This window comes from Pristis pectinata, chromosome 7 (genome assembly GCF_009764475.1).
Source record: "Pristis pectinata isolate sPriPec2 chromosome 7, sPriPec2.1.pri, whole genome shotgun sequence".
NCBI lineage: Eukaryota > Metazoa > Chordata > Chondrichthyes > Rhinopristiformes > Pristidae > Pristis > Pristis pectinata.
Window position 1 is genome coordinate 104,109,903 of NC_067411.1, and position 17,726 is coordinate 104,127,628.

At 42.7% G+C, this 17,726-nt stretch overlaps 1 protein-coding gene across 3 annotated transcripts in view; it reads right to left on the reverse strand.

Annotated features, from left to right (window-relative positions):
* LOC127572666 (transmembrane protease serine 11B-like protein) overlaps window positions 1-11,552 on the reverse strand; it is a 77,780-nt gene extending 66,228 nt beyond the window's left edge. For all 3 annotated transcript variants that reach the window (XM_052020162.1, XM_052020160.1, XM_052020161.1), the window contains exons 1-3: window positions 11,490-11,552; window positions 2,204-2,326; window positions 301-431 (exon numbers count right to left, since the gene is read on the reverse strand). In XM_052020162.1, the coding sequence (XP_051876122.1) occupies window positions 301-431; window positions 2,204-2,306 (234 nt within the window). In that variant the 5' untranslated portion in view covers window positions 2,307-2,326; window positions 11,490-11,552. The remainder of the gene's footprint in view (window positions 1-300; window positions 432-2,203; window positions 2,327-11,489) is intronic.
* Window positions 11,553-17,726: the final 6,174 nt, after the last annotated feature.

The window sequence follows — 17,726 nt, forward strand, 5'->3', positions numbered from 1 at the left end:
TACCTGCACTGCACTTTCTCTGTAACTGTAACACTTTATTCTGCATTCTGTTATTGTTTTACCTTGTACTACCTCTACCTCAATGCACTGTGTAATGAATTGATTTGTATGAATGGCAAGCAAGACAAGTTTTTCACTGTACCTCAGTACATGTGACAATAATAAACCAATTTACCAGTGGAGGTAAAGGTGTGTTGCATCTGGTATCAGGGAAGAAGTAAAGTTAAAGGGAAAATTATAATTAAACAATGAACTTTCAGAAGAAAATACTTAAAGTTGCTTTCAATAGAGCATTCTTACTTGTGTATGAATTTCATCTGCTAACACAAAGAACTCCATTGAACTGCTTGCTGCCAAGCTATCGTTGTAAGGAACATTTAATATTCTGAAATTTCCATCGTAGTAAACTGTCCATGGACTAGAATTTGCGGCTTTGAAAGAAAAGAAACAATTATTAGGGCTGTTATATTGTACTGTGAATTAGCAAGACACGTGGACCTGAAGGAAAATTTTACTGGATACATTACAGATTTCTTTACAGCGTTTGATAAGGTACCCCATGCAAGGCTTATGGAGAAGGTGAGGAGATGTGGGATCCAAGGGGACATTGCAGTGTGGATCCAGAACTGGCTGGGCCACAGAAGGCAAAGAGTGGTTGTTGAAGGGTCGTATTCTGAGTGGAGGTCGATGACCAGTGGTGTACCTCGGGTCTGTACTGACACCCTTGCTCTTTGTGATTTTTATAAATGACCTGGATGAGGAAGTGGAGGGGTGGGTTAGTAAGTTTGCAGATGACACGAAGGCTGGGAGTGTTGTGGATAGTTTGGAGGGCTGTCAGAGGTTACAGAGGGACATAGATAGGATGCAAAGTTGGGCTGAGAAGTGGCAGATGCAGTTCAACCCAGATAAGTGTGAAGTGGTTCATTTTGGTAGGTCAAATATGTTGGCGGAATATAGTATTAATGGTAGGACTCTTGGCAGTGTGGAGGATCAGAGGGATCTTGGGGTCAGTCCATAGGATGCTCAAAGCAGCTGCGCAGGTTGACTCTGTGGTTAAGAAGGCATATGGTGTATTGTCCTTCATCAATCGTGGAATTGAATTTAGGAGCCAAGAGGTATTGTTGCAGCTATATAGGTCCCACTTGGAGTATTGTTCTCAGTTCTGGTCACCTCACTACAGGAAAGATGTGGAAGCCATAGAGAAGGTACAGAGGAGATTTACAAGGACGCTGCCTGGAATGCGGAGCATGCCTTATGGAAGCAGGCTGAGGGAACTCGGCCTTTTTTCTTTGGAGAGACGGAGGATGAGGGGGGACCTGATAGAGGTGTATAATATGACGAGAGGTATAGATCGGGTAGATAGTCAGAGGCTTTTCCCCAGGGCTGAAATGGTGGCCACAGGAGGACATAGGTTTAAGGTGCTGGGGAGTAGATATAGAGGAGATGTCAGGGGTAAGTTTTTTTTACTCAGTGGTGAGTGTGTGGAATGGGCTGCCGGAAACAGTGGTGGAGGTGGATACGATAGGGCCTTTCAAGAGACTGTTAGATAGGTACATGGAGCTGAATAAAATAGAGAGCTATGGGTAAGCCTAGTAATTTCTAGGGTAGGGACATGTTCGGCACAGCTTTGTGGGCTGAAGGGCCTGAATTGTGCTGTAGTTTTTCTATGTTTCTATAGAGACCATTTGGTCCATTGAGTTTATGCTGGTTCTCAAACCCATACCCCCAGTTATTTTCCTGTGATCTATCCTCTCATCCCATTCCCAAAATCTTCTCCTACTCACCTAAGCTAGGGCTAACTTGCAGAAGCCAGTTCACATAATATCCCTCACATCTTTGGGATGTGGGAAGAAACCAGACCACCACAGACAGAATATGCAAATTCCATACGGGCAGCTCTGGGGGTCAGAATTCATATTGAAGGTTATAAACTGGGAACACGATATTCTGTTCCTTTCTACACCTTCAGCACTTTGCTTATTATCCATCCTGATGAATGATCTTGACCAGAAACATCAACTGTTTATTTCCCTCCATAGATGCTGCCTGATGTGTTGAGTTCCTCCAGCACTTTGTGTGTGTTTATCTTCTTATTGATTTGTCTTCATGGTCCATTTACTTATCTAAATCTTCCCATGCATTTACAGCAGCTGGAGTTTGCTAACACTTTAACTTGTTGGTGACTATTAGATTTGGTCCTTACCTTTAGGCAGAAAGGTGACTAAAACAATAATTGCAACTACAACAAGGACAGCAAGCACCGAAATAATCAAAATGGTGGCCACCAATCCTCTGGTGATTTTCATTCTGAGTAACTAGAATTGCTCTGTGAAGACAACAAAAAAAATTAGCTTACTTTGCTTTTTTTATCAGAATAAGAAAAACAAATGCCAATATTTATACATCGTCAGCATGAGAGTTTTCCAGTTGCAGGTGAGGGAGAAGTTAATAATGTCCTGAAATTAAACAGTGATAAGTGCCATGTTACACAGGTCAGGATGAACATCCAGAAATTAGACTGCCTTGTGGTCCTTTGAATGATTGAGAAAGTAAAGAGATGACTGGAGTACAGGAGGTTTCTTTACAGTTAACAGTATTCCATTCTTCGGCCTAGAGCATCAGCAGGATACTGGGGTGCATTTAGCATTAGTGAATGTTTGGCATACCACCACAAACCTTCAACTCTTTTGGTTCAAAGCATAAAGGAAGTGTCTGAGATAACTGGGTGAAGGAACAGAAGATATAAGAATACAGATACACAAATAACTACAAGTTAATTAGATAATTGAGAGTTTAACCCAGGCAACTGAGGTGATGCACTCTGGGAGGTCAAAGGAAAGTGTACAGTAAAAGGCAGGCACCTCGCAGATACTGACCACACCCGTCCTCATCCTTCTGTCCCTACTCTGTGCTTAGAATTGATATATAGTAATACAAGAACATGGGAAAATAAGAGAGAGGAGCTGCTGTCGGCCACAAAGCCCCTTGAGCCTGCTCCACCATTCAATAAGATTGTGGCTGATCTAATCTTGGCCTCAGCTCCACTTTCCTGCCAGACCTTTCATTCCTCTTAAGTCCAAAATAAAATTCCTATCTCAGCCTGGAAGGTATTCAGTGACTCAGTAGCTACAGGATAGAAATTTCCTTTGCTGCAAGGAGTTTCTCACAAAATACATTATCTGGGGCTTTTAGAAACTCGGGCTCAATCATGTGGCTCCCTAATCATTGCAAGATATCTCCTCCAAGAAGCATCCTTGGCTAGATACTTTCTTAGTTACTCCTGCTCCATTGCATAAGTGCCATCAAAGCTTCTCCTGTAAAGCTTTAAGGGAATTCCTGACCAGTGACTTAGTCAGCCATGAGCTATTTCTTATATAGCCCTGTCATGTAAGCTTCATTAAACTACTAGTATTTTTTTTGTTCAGATTGTCGGTTCATTTATTTTTAAACTTACTGAGGTCATGCTAATTGAACAATAATCATCAGGCATGCATGCATTACTGTTTTGAAGATGGAAGACCGTTTGTCCCTTGGCATTTCCCAACACATACTCCCTTTGAATAGTTATTGAGCTTCAAAAATCCGCTTATGAGAAAGGAAGAAAGAATTGGCATATAGATAATGCCTTCCATAGACTTAGGAAATCACAAAGCAGAACATTTGAATTCTTCACATTGTTTTAATATAGTGTCAATTTAGACACACCAAGGACTCTCAAACATTGAATAATCTGCTTTTACTGATGTTGGTTCAAGGATAGTTCAAGTTCAAGTTTATTGTTGTCATAGGTATACATACATATACTGGGTATAAATGCCATGAAAATTAGCTTTATGCAGCAGCACAGCACATTACAAACATGACAAATGTAAGTTAACATAAACTGGAATTAATATTAACATTAGTATTGGCAGAATACCTGCCCTACTTCAGAAAAACACCAGAGGATCTTCGATACCTCCAAAGATAGGGCCTCAGTTTGAATTCTCATCTGAAAGATGTTTGTCTCTGTAAGTAACTCAACTAATAAAATGGAAGAAGATGCTGAAAGTACTCAGTAGGTTAGGCAGCATCTGTGGAAGGAGAAACAGAGTTAATGTTTCAGGTTGATGACCTTTCATCAGATCTGAAATACTAAATCTGTTTCTCTGTCCACAGATGCTGCCTGACCTGCTGAGAATTTTCAGCATTTTTTATTTGGCTTTCAGATTTTCAGCATCTGAAGACTTTTTGCTATATAATAAGAATGACCCAGGGTAATTATTAGTTTTTAGTCCACGCTATCTGCAACTTGTGGCTTCAAAGACAAAATCTACTCGCATTAGGAGTGCACCACCAACCTCCTTATGAAAACAGAAAGCATTGACAGATATATGTGGGAAAGTCAGAGTCATGGAAAGATACAGCACAGAAACAGGATAGAAATGTTTTTCCCAGGGTAGAAATGTTGAATACTAGAGGACATGCAGGTAAAGTGAGGGGGTATAGTTTCAGGGAAAGACACGCCCATAGAAGACAGAGGGTGGTGGTAGATGGAGCATATTCTGCCTGGTGGTTGGTGACCAGTGGTGTTCTGCAGCAATCTGTTCTGGGACCCCTGCTCTTTGTGATTTTTATAAATGACTTGGATGAGGATGTGGAAGGGTGAGTTAGTAAGTTTTCTGATGATAGAAAGGTTGGTGGTGTTGTGGAAGGTTGCTGTAGATTACAACAGGATATTGATAGAATGCAGAGCTGGGCTGAGAAGTGGCAGATGGAGTTCAACCCAGTTAAGTGTGAAGTGATACACTTCGGGAGATCGAATTCAAAGGCAGAATACAAGGTTAATGGCAGGACTCTTAACAGTGTGGAGGAACAGAGGGATCTTGAGGTCCCTGTCAATAAATTCCTCAAGGTTGCCACACAGGTCGATAGGGTTGTTAAGAAGGCGTATGGAGTGTTGGCCTTCATTAGTCAGGGTATTGAGTTCAAGAGCCATGAGGTGATGTTGCAGCTCGATAGAACTCTGGTCAGACCACACTTGGAGTATTGTGTTCAGTTCTGGTCGCCTCATTATAGAAAGGATGTGAAAGTTTTAGTGAGGGTATGTTGTGAGAAATCCACATAGCTGTCATGTGACAGTAACGACACTAACCCCCGCTGACCGGAGGACAGCATTGCTCCTCTGATTGGAAGTGATACTACTGTCAATCAAGGTGTGGCTCCACCCACCCCTCAGGTGTGAGAGTACCTTTTGCCTCTGAACTTACCTGACCAGTCTGAACTTGCCTGACCAGTACCCTTTGTCTCTGAACCTGCCTGACCATTGGCTGTAGCAGGAACCTTTGTCTTTGACCCCCCCCCCCCCCACACACACCATTGGCTCGTTTAAGTCACAACAGTGAGGGTCCACCCAGCCTCCTAGGGCCATAAAAAGGGCTGCAATCCCCTAGCTCTCCCTCTTTTGATGACCCCAGGAGTAGTGAGACAACGCTGCAGAGATCACTGGTAAGAGTGCATCACCACATGGTCTGGGAACGTTCCACTCAGATTCCAGGTAGTATTAGAGCCAATGCTAGTGTGGGTCAGGCATTGAAGGGTTATATCCTGAAGCTGTACATTGTTACTGTGTGCTTGTGTGTATTAGTGTGTGTGAGTGTATCCTCAACTAGTTGCAATTCCCTCTCGTGTTCGCGATATCCTGCGTGTGAGTGAGTGTGTGTCCGTTCTGTCCCACGTTTGCCTTTGTGATTAAACTAGTTTTGGTCTACAAAGCTCGTGTCCAGAGTCCTTGATCCTTAAGACAAAAAAGAACAATTTCACATAACAGGGTGCAGAGGAGATTTACCAGGATGTTGCCTGGATTGGAGAGCACGTCTTATGAGGATAGGTTGAGTGAGCTAGGGCTTTTCTCTTTGGAGAGAAGGAGGATGAGAGGTAACTTGATAGAGGTGTACAAGATGATAAGAGGCATAGATCGAGTGGACAGTCAGAGACTTTTTCCCAGGATGACAATGGCTAACACAAGGGGACATAATTTTAAGGTGATTGGAGGAAGGTATAAGGGGGATGTCAGGGTAGGTTTTTTTACACAGAGTGGTGGGTGTATGGAACGCACTGACTGCAAAGGTTGTGGGGGCAGATACATTAGGGACATTTAAGAGACTCTTAGATAGACACATGAATGACAGAAAAATAGGGGGCTATGTCGGAGGGAAGGGTTGGCTAGATCTTAGAGCAGGATAAAATGTCGGCACAACATTGTGGACCAAAGGGCCTGTACTGTGCTGTAATGTTCTATGTATGAATGTGCAGTGAATGGAGGGATATGGATCATGTGCGGGAAGAAGAGATTTAGTTTAATTTGGCATCGTGTTCGACACAGATATTGTGGGCCGAAGGGCCTGTTCCTGTGCTCTGTGGTTCTGTTCTATTGATACCATTTGAAAGGCTATCCACGTCTGCCATGCATCTGATACATGAACTCATGGGGATGCCTGATATACTGTTAGATCTTTTAGCATGCAACTCATTCTTCACTGCTACCCTTGATTTTCATAAATGTATGCATGGTTGCAAAGAAAACCGGTCCCTATACAGAAACAGGGCTTCACATCACATTTGAAGCCAGCTTTGGTGAAACCAAGCAGGTCACAGGGCATGGACTTCAGCAGTGGGAAGCTGCTGCTTAATAAATATACCCTTTGCCTTTGCTGTACCACAGGCCCCACAGATCACTCCCCTCTGATCATTACATTCCCAACCCAAATGGGAATAAAACCTGCACACAAGCCCCAACCACCCCCTTGTGACATTCATCTGTACCCTGAGTCAATCCTTGTGGTGCCAATTCAGCTGGCTCAGCTTCACAACAGTATCCCCCTCCCTACCCTAGAAAATACCCTAAAAAATAAGAAGGCAATTAGGAGAGCCAGGAGGCGCCATGAAAAGTCCTTGGCAAGTAGGATTAAAGAGAATCCTAAGGCATTCTATACATACATCAAAAGCAAGAGGATAACTAAGGAGAGGATAGGACCACTCAAGGATAAAGAAGGGAACATGTGCTTGGAGGCGGAGGATGTGGGTGAGTCCTAGATGAATACTTTGCATCACTATTACCAAGGAGAGGATGTGGAGGGTAGGGAGATCAATGTGAAGTGTGCTAATATGCGAGGGCATTTTGAGATAAGGAAGGATCTTGTGTTGGATCCTCTAACAAACGTTAAGATGAATAAGTCACCAGGACCTGACGGGATATACCTCAGGTTAATGAGAGAGGCAAGAGTTGAGATTGCTGGGGCCTTGACCAAGATCTTTGTATTCTCTCTAGCCATAGATGGCATCCTAGAGGACTGGAGAGTAACTAATGTTGTTCCATTGTTCAAGAAGGGAAATGGAGATAATCCTGGAAACTATAGACCGGTGAGTCTCACATCAGTGGTAGGGAAGCTGTTGGAGAGGATTCTTGGGGATAGGAATTATGAGCATTTGGAAATCCATGGCCTACTTAGGAACAGTCAGCATAGCTTTGTGCAGGGCAGGTCATGTCTTACCAACTTGATTGAGTTTTTCAAGGAGGTGACAAAGGTAATTGATGAAGGTAGGGGTGTTGAGTATAAGAGTAAGGAAGTCATGCTGCAGCTGTATAAAACTTTAGTCAGACCACACTTGGAGTATTGTGTACAGTTTTGGTTGCCCCATTATAGGAAGGATGTGGAGATTGTGGAGAAGGTGCAGAAGAGGTTTACCTGGATTAGAGGGTATGAGCTATAAGAAAGGGTTGGACAAACTTGGGTTGTTCTCCCTAGAGCATCGGAGGCTGAGGGGAGACCTGATGGAGGTTTTTATAATTATGAGAGGCATACATAGGGTAGACAGAATCTTTTCCCCAGGGTAGAAATGTCAAACACCAGAGGACATGATTTTTAGGTTAGAGGGGGAAATTTAAAGGTGATGTCAGGGGTAAGTTTTTTTTATGCAGAGAATGGTATGTGCCTAGAATGGATTACCAGGGGTAATAGTGGAAGCAGGCAGTTTGGTGGAATTTAGGAGGCTTGCATTTAAGGTGAGGGGGGTAAGTTCAAAGGAGACATGTGGGCCAAGTTATTTACACAGAGTGGTTGGTGCCTGGAATGGGCTGCCAGGGGTGGTGGTGGAGGCAAATACGATAGAGGCATTTAAGAGGCTGTTAGATAGGCACATGGATGTGCAGAGAATGGAGGGATATGGACATTGTGCAGGCAGAAGGGATTAGTTTAGTTCAGCATTTAACTACTAGTTCAATTAGTTTGGCACAACATCGTGGACTGAAGAGCCTGTTCTTGTGCTGTGCTGTTCTATGTTCTACCCCTACCTTTGGCTTGCCTCTATCCTCCACTGCCATCTACATCCCAACAACTTGACCAGTCACCTGTTTTCTGGAATATCTAGAGAAAATGGTTTTGACCACAATGATGGACCCTTAAGCCTCATGCACTATAAAATTTGCACATACAGCTGCCTCAACAAGCAGTGAAGACCAACCACACAGCACCCATTTAATGCATCTGTCCAGGCACTGAAGAGTTTTCAGGTTAATATATTAAACTTTATTGGAGGCAGTACTACTAAAAAAAATTCTCATCTCCATAAATTAACAGGGATATTGGGGCACTGGAGAAGGTGCAACAAATATTTTAATAGAATTAAGTCAGAAATGAAAATTCATGAGGATTGGTTCTTTTTTCTCAAATAAAAAAATCTGAACTTCATTGAGAACCTTAAGACTAGGAGAGCATCTGATAATGTAGACATTGTGAATATTACCGAGAAATTAGACTTCACCCTTCAGTACACTAAACAAGTGATACCATCCTTTGCAAACAGTATGGAAATTGGCCAAAAATATAACTAAGAGCAGTGTTATCATGGTGTACTCAGCACCATGTGGTAAACCAGGTGCTGGATGGTCCCTGACATAAGTTGCATCAAAAGCTCCCAAATACCATGTCCTTGCTATATTGATCATTGTCTGGGAAAACAATCCTAAAAAATTCTCCCCTTGACTGCCATAAGACAGCTGCTTGCAAGATTGCCATGCGTGAAAAAAATGCGGTTGAGGAGGTTACAGCAAATTTCTGTGTGTGTGGACACCCCACGTTATTGTTTGCTCCTGTCGGCCTTGTGCTGTCAGTGGCCCCATACCAGTGCAAGTTGCGTATTCACTGATAGAGATCTGATTCACTGATCTCTATCATCGAATCAGAGAAGGCAGCATATCTCTCTGATGTGCACATTGTTGAGATTTCAAATATCCTGAGCATTAAAGCTATGACATCATTGTGAGAGTGAAGTCACTGAAAATGTCACTGGTGTTCTCAGCGTGATGTGCACCTTGTTTATTTGTGAATGTTCAATCAAAGTCTTGAGTTGCATCAAAAGCTTCAATTTATGTTGGTAAGAGAGGAAACGAGCAGTGGGTGACTTTTGATGTAATTAGTGGCTTGACTGATACTGGGAAAACGTCTTTAAGTACATTGCACACAGAAGGGTCTGGGCCATTTTCTTCATGGATGGGATTTCACCTGCAAATGATTACTAGTACAATCTAACCTAGGTTACGTTGCTTCTGTGTGTAATTTAAGTGTGAAAAATGGGGGCTATTAGATCCAATTTCCAGGCAGATAATTCCACATTGATGAGACTGGTTAGACTGTAAAACTCAAGTGCCACAAGTAGTAGTTAAGGTGAATTGCACAGCTGCATTCAGGAGACTGCAGATGCTGGGAATCTGGAGCAACACACAGAACACTGCAGGAGCTCAGTGGTCAGGCAACATCTATGGAGAGAAATGAACAGTTGATACTTTGGGTCGAGATCCCTCATCAGGACTGGAAAGAAAGAGGGGAGATAGCCAGTACATAAAGGTAGGTAGAAGGGATGGAGCAAGAGCTGGCAGGTGGTAGGTGGATCCAGGTGCGGGGGGGAGGGAGGGGTAGTGGGAATGATGCATGAAGCTGGGAGGTGACAGGTGGAAGTGGCAAAGGGCTGAAGAAGATGGAATCTGATAGGAAAGGACAGTGGACCATGGAGTAAAGGGAGGGAGGTGGGGAGGGGAACCAGTGGGAGGAGTGTGTGGGTGATGGGCAGATGGAGAGAGTTGGGGAGGGGAAAGAGAGGGGGTGACGGGGGCTGGTGGAGTAATGAAAACAAAAGGGAAGGGACACGGGAGGGGTTACCAGAAGTTGGAGAAATCGATGTTCATGCCGTCAGGTTGGAGACCACCAAGGTGGAATGAGGTGCTGTTCCTCTAACCTGCGTCTGGCCTCAACTCAGCAGTAGAGGAGGCCATAGACAGACATGTCGGTGTGGGAATGGGAAGTGGAATTAAAATGGCCGGCCACCGGGAGATCCCGGCTGGAACAGCAGACGGAGCGAAGGTGCTCGATGAAGCGATCCCCTGATCTGCCTCAGGTCTCACCGATGTAGAGGAGGCTGCACCGGGAGCACCGAATGCAATAAATGACACCGATGGGTTGATATGTGAAGCACTGCCTCACCTGCAAGGACTGGTTAGGGCCCTGAATGATGGTGAGGGAGTAGGTGTAGGGACAGGTGTAACACTTAGCACAGTTACAGGGATAAGTGCCTGGGGAGTTTGGTGGGAAGGGACCGGTGTACAAGGGATTCACTGAGAGATTATTTTCCCTTTAGGAGGAAGCTTTTGAGGTAAAAAGGAATGGGGGTTAGATAAAGAGAACTGGAACACAAACACTTAACCCAGACATGATCTGTAATAGCTATTTGTGGTACAGATAGCAGAATGGTTGAAATTCAAGAACCAATTAAAGATAAAAAGATCATAATTACTTCCGAGAGGGGTTTCGTTGCTTCATTGTGAATTAAGGATAAAAAGACAGTAATCTACATTTCAACACTCGCAGCAAAATTAAGAAACTATTTTGACTGATTACTTGTGACAGTACCTGACCTCTCCATCAAATTTCACATATGCTTTTATGTTCTGATCCTTTTCCTGCTATGGTTTTTAATGCCAGCTAAGAACATGGATTACTTACACATTTAAAAAATATAAAAGAAATATAAATTGAAAGACAAATCTGCAAACAGTGTGGTAAGCTACTTTTGGGGCCCATGTCCACATGATACATTTCTGTGCTTGATTACATACAGAGTACCAGAACATATTGTCTGATCCACTGAGTGTCTGCTGATGTTTTTTTTCTCCATACCAACTGCACTTCTGAACTCACCGGATACTGGGTCTTATTTGTTATTTTTCCTTCAGCTAACCTGCTGAACTATTCTTCAACATGGAAATAGTCTTGTTGCTGTCGCAGAGTATGGTTGTGTTTACGGAAGCCTTTTTTACATTCCCTATTCTCAATCTTGTATTTGTCATACCTTAATCAGTGGAAACAACTTATTTCTATATATTCTTTTCTATCCCTTCATCAGTGTTAAATCTAGAGAAGATGACAATTATTAAAAAGCATAAAATTCAGTCTTACCCTTGACTACGTTGAGGTGCAGATTGTAAGAACAAGCAAGGTAGGTTTAAAGTTAGGCATTAGTTCCCCTTACATATGTCGATAGAGAATGAATAAGAGAGAACACTCATGCAAAAACAAAAAAAACAAGTTAAACTTGTTCTGCAAAACTCAGATGATTTTTGTCCAACAACTCAAATTGAAGCAACTGGACACTTGCCAAGTATTCACTTACAATTGAAACTTTAATGACGATTTATTTTAAATGCAAAACCACCTAAGTTTTTATTTAATTTTCTTTGTATCTGGCATTGTATGTCTAGATGGTTAAACATTTGATTTTACTATCTCTCCATTTCTTCTAGAAAATTTCAATAAGAATCAAATTTAAGCTGCATTTAGTACAATGCAGCAGATGTGTTTCCTGCATTTAGTTGTTAATAAATGAACTTTATTTTCTTTGGTGCTTAATTATGCATTGTGTTTTAAAATTATTTTATTGTGCAATTGATATTCAGTGTTTGTGAAAGCTGGTGATCTTCATAAATATTCCTGGTTCACCAAGATTTTTGAAAATTTGTAAGCCGAAGAGTGAGATTTTGGACTGGAGCTCTGTGACTAGTGGTGTGTCACGGGTTGGTGCTGGGACCTTTGTTTGTAATTTATATAAAGGATTTGGATGTGAATGTACAAGGTATGGTTAATAAGTTTGCAAATGATACTAAAATAGGTGGTGTTGTAGATAGTGTAGTAGGTTTGTAGAAGACAGTGAGAAGAAATTCAGGCTGTGTTACAAGCAGCTAATCCATTATTTCCTGTTTTATTTTGCTGCATTTTGACAAAAGTAGAATACAAAAAAATGGTGTAGTAAAACTGAGAGAGGAAATAAACTTATTAAAATACTCAATGATTTCTCCTTCAAAGTAGTCACAAGATGAGGCTATTGTAATAATCTGTCCGTTCTCAGAAAAAAAATCCAAATAGATTTAGTTACCTCTGTGAAGTTGGAAAATAGGTTGAAAAAGAGACCAAAGAAAGAAAGATCGAGACACAGAAGAGGACATAGGTGGGGGATTTCTCAGATCCTCCTTGAAGATGTAATTCAATACTGGGGAGGTCCTATTAAAATAGAAACAATTTGTTACTTGCATTTCAAAAAAAGTGGCAGAAGAGATTCCGGCAAGTAAAGACCCATTTATTTTCCATTACTTGGTAAAATGAATTAATTACCTGCAGCAAATTGAAAAAGTTGTTGACAAGCATCTAATTGATAATAATATGGCAAACAGGAACTAAAACAATCCCACCTAGTAAAGAGAGTATAGAGTCATTCAGCACAGAAACAGGCCCTTTGGCCCAAATGGACCATACTGACCAAGATGCCCATCCAAGCGAGTCCCATTTACCAGCGCTTGGCCCACATCCCTCTAAACCATCCCTATCCATGTACCTATCCATGTGTCTTTTAAGTGTTGTTATTATACTTGCTTCAACCACTTACTCTGGCAGTTTGTTCCATATACCCACCACCTCTGCATGAAGAAGTTGCTCCTCAGGTTCCTATTAAATCTTTCCCCTATCACCTTAAACCTTTGCCCTCTATTTCTTGATTCCCTAACCCTGGGAAAAAGACTGTGCACATTCACCCTATCTAAGCCCCTCATGATTTTATACACCTTTATAAGATCACCTCTCGGTGTCCTATGCTCCAAGGAATAAAGTCTTAGCCTGTCCCTCAAGTTCTGGCAACATCTTTGTAAATCTTTTCTGCACTCTTTCCAGTTTAATAACATCTTTCCTATAGCAGGGCAACCAAAATTGAACACAATACTCCAAGTGCAGCCTCACCAGTGTCCTGTACAACTTTTATACTCAATGCCCTGACTATTGAAGGCCAGCCTTCTTCACCAAATGTTGGTGCCAAAGTGATTTTCCCTCTATGTGGGGGTTTCATGATCAAAAAATATATAAAATGATGTTAATTACAGATGTGGCTCAGCCAATAGAAATAGAGCTGTAGGAATAATGGGATTGCAATAGTAGATGATTTTAACTTCCTTAATATTGACTGGGACTGCCATAGTGCTAAGGATTTGGATGTGATAGAATTTGTTAAGTGTGTCCAGGAAAGTTTTCTGAAGCAATATGTAGATAGCCCTACTGCAGAGGGGGCAGCACTGGACCTCCTATTGGGAAATGAGACCGGGCAAGTGACTTAAGTGTCAGTAGGGGAGCACTTTTGGAACAGTAACCGTAATTTTATTAGTTTTGAAATAGTTATGGAAAGAGAGACACAAGAGACTGCAGATGCTGGAATCTGGAGTAACAAACAATCTGCTGGAGGAACTCGGTGGATTGAGCAGCATCTGTTGGGGGGGAAAGGAATTGTTGACACTTTGGGTTAAAATCCTGCATCAGGACTGAGAGTGGAGAGGGAAGATGGCCAGTGTTAAGAGAGGAGGGGGAGAGGTGAAACAGGGGCCAGTGGGTGACTGGTGGCTCATGGAGGGTTGAAGGATGATGGGCAACTCGATCTAGGTAGGGGAGCAGGTGGGGTGGAGATGGAGACAGACAAAAAAAGGCAGATGGAGCCAGGTGGGGGAGGGGAGGGTGAAGGAGGATACAAAGGCTGGTGGGTAATAAGCTGGAACACAAGTTACCAGTGCAGGAATATGATAAGGAAGGGGATATGGGAACCATTGGGGGAGAAGTGAAGGACAGGTGGAACTAGAACCAGAATGGGGGAGGAGGAGACCTGGTGGATAACATGTGTGGGTTGCAGGTGCATGGAACCAGGAGGGAGAGGGGGACAAATATGGGTGAAGGGGGGTATGGGAAAGGGAAGAGTAGGATCCTCTTACCTATTCTTCCACTCACTAGTGTGTGGCATCAGAAGCAATCCTGAGAGTACAACCTGAGGACCCCCTCTTTAATCTACTACCCAACCCACTAAATTCATTTTACAGGTTGTCATCCCTTGTCATCCCTTTTCCTACCTGTCATTGGTACTGACATGTACCATGGCAATCCTTGCCCTTCAGAATACCCTACAGCTGCTCCAAGACATCCTTGATCATGGCACCAGAGAGGCAACATACTGTTCAAGAATCTTGTTTGTGGCCACAGAAATGCCTTTTTGCAATCCTTATAATCAAATCTGCTATCACTGTGGCTCTCCTAGTCTCTCTCTCCTCTCTTCCCCCCCCCCCCCCCCCCCCCCCCCATCCCCATCCCCACCCCCAACCATTCAACAAAGCCAGTTATTGTGCAACAAATTTGGTTGTTGCTACTTTTGTCTGAGAGGCCATCCTTCCCAACAGTATCCAACATGGTACATCTGTTTGAGAGGGGGATGGCCGCAGGCGACCCCTGTACTATCTGCCTGAGGCTACTGCTGCCTGGTGGTTACCCTTTGCTTTCCTGATTGTGCAGCTATGCTTGCTGGGCACAATGTTCTCTGTATCACTGATGCTCTATGGTGAGTACATCTGCAGCTCTGGTGGGTAATGTGGTCAATCAGGTACAGGAGCTGTTCACACTTGGTGCATAGGTGGTCACCAGGGACAATGGAAGTCTGATTTCCCTCATATTACAGGAGGAGCGTGCCACAGGACTGAGTTCTCCTGCCATGAATTACTCTTGGACCAAGACCCTAGTTACTGATTACAGTCAGCACCTTATTCCTCTCTAGACACGGTAGGCTATAATTTAAAGTCCCTACCTTTACCTTACCTTCAATGAATGCCTGTAATAAGCGATGCTGTGCATTGCCTTCTGAATCGTGACATCACCTCCAGCTCTTCTGGTTTCTGTGAGGTGGGCAAAGTCTGTTTTGTGCCAGTCTGAGCGCCAAAGCTTTCTCCTGGATCCTCATCAGAATCAGGTTTATTATCACTGACTTACATCATGAAATTTGTTGTTTTGTGGCAGCAGTACAGTGCAAAGACATTAAATTACTATGCTGGGCAGGAGGTAGGGACAGTGGTTATCTGATTCATCCATTCATGTGAGCACTAATTAGATTTAATATATGAAACTCTGAAGCTTCAATAAAGAGCAAAATAAATACAACAGGGATTGTGAATAAATATAAAACAAGGAATGTTTTACTCTTTCTCTGTAAGACCTTGATTAGGCTTCATCTACGGGTTGCATAGCAGTTTGGAAACAGTTTGGAAAGAGCTTCTCATGTAATGACCGTTTTAAAGGCCCTCAATTCTACAAAAAGCTTTAAAACAAGGGCTTTTTACTTCAGAAAATCCAAGGCCATGAGGAACTTTGAGATATTTATTATTATTATTGGTTTATTATTGTCACAAGCATCAAGATACAGTGAAAAGCTTTTGTTTGCATGCTACCCAGACAGGTTATGACATACATTGACGTTAGTCACACTTGATGAACCAGGAAGGCCATAGAGAAATGTCAGCAAACAAAACTGGTCATATGTCTGAAGGTGTTTCTTTTCTCTGTAATAACATGTCTCTGCCATAAGTTGCTACAATTCCCAGTTTATGGGTTTGTTGGAAGAATTTGGTGAAATAAGCTTGTGGTTTTACTGTCACAACCATATAAGGATCACAACAATGGTCAGGGATCAGACAGGATTATCAAAAATTTTCCAATATTGGCCTGTGTTTTTATTTCTGTTTTGGGAGGGAGCTTGCTCTGATTTGCAGGATGGAAACTGGTTCACAGTTCTAGAAATTAGATCAGGGAAATGTCAGATGTAGTGGTTTTTCCTGTTCTTCATGTTTATGTGTAAATTGTGGCCCACATTTTTAAAGATGAATAGGTCACACCTTAAATACTTTGACTGTTTTGGTCCTGGGAGGCACTGGCATTTTGACAATGCAGGAGCAGGGGTTTTTTAGATACGTAAGAATGATGGCTCATTGATTTTATCGGAGTGTGCTCTGCATCATCAGAAGTCTGTGTGTTTCAGTGATTGCATTCAGATAGGTACAGTACTATTTCACATGCTATTTTCTCACTTGAACTCCAGTACAAAATGCATGTGACAATTTGATCATGCTGATCCTACACTGAAACTGGCCCTAGAATGACATTATCCTCAAAGGCAGGCCACAATGGAACCTGCCTCCAATACACCTGCAGGCAGTGCATTCCTGATTCCAACCACACATAAAGAATCACAGAGTTATACAGCACAGAAACTGATTTTTTGGCCCAACTCATCCATGTTGACCAAGGTGCCTTCCTGAGCTCATCCCATTTACCCACATTTGGCCCATATCCCTCTACACCTTTCCTATCCATGTACCTGTCCAAATCTTTTTAAACATTGCAAGTGTACCTGCCTCTACCACTTCCTCTGGCAGCTCATTCCATATACCCACCACCCTCTTTGTTAAAACCTGCCTCTCAGGTCTCCTTTAAATCTTTCCTCTCTCACCCTCTCTTGCTTAATCATATAAGATATCTTTATTAGTCACATGTACATCAAAACATACAGTGAAATACATCTTTTTGCGTAGAGTGATCTGGGGTCAGCCCGCAAGTGTCGCCACGCTTCCGGCGCCAACATAGCATGCCCACAACTTCCTAACGTCTTTAGAATGTGGGAGGAAACCAGAGCACCCGGAGGAAACCCACGCAGACACGGAGAACGTACAAACTCCTTACAGACGGTGGCCGGAATTGAATCCGGGTTGCTGGCGTTGTAAAGCGTTATGCTAACCGCTACACTACCGTGCCTTTCCAATGGTATGGTGACCAGAACTGCACACAATATTCCAGGTGCAATCTCACCAGTGTCCTGTAGAGCTGTAACATGACATCCCAACTCTTGTACTCAATGCCCTGACCAATGAAGGAGCATGCTATATGTCTTCGCCACTTTGTCTATCTGTGTCACCACTTCAAGGGAACATGTATTTGTACCCCTAGGTCTCTCCTTTCTGCAACACAGAATTCAGGACCAACATGTTCCTGTCAGGAAGAAAGTCAAGGATGGCAAGGTTCAGGAACATGGCATGACCAGAGATGTTGCAAATTTAAGCAAAGAGTAAAAGGAAGCAGATGTAAGGTTTAGGAAGCTGAAATTGGCAGGGCCTTTGAGGAATATAAAGGAAACAGGAGAGAACTTAAACAGGGAATCTGGAGGGGTGAAGGGGGCCATGAAATGCCTTTGGTGAGTGGGATCAAAGAATCCCAAGGCATTTTAAAAATATATTAAAAACAAGAGGGGAACCAGGAAGAGGGTAGAGGTTTGGGGCTCTTGAAGAACACGAAGGT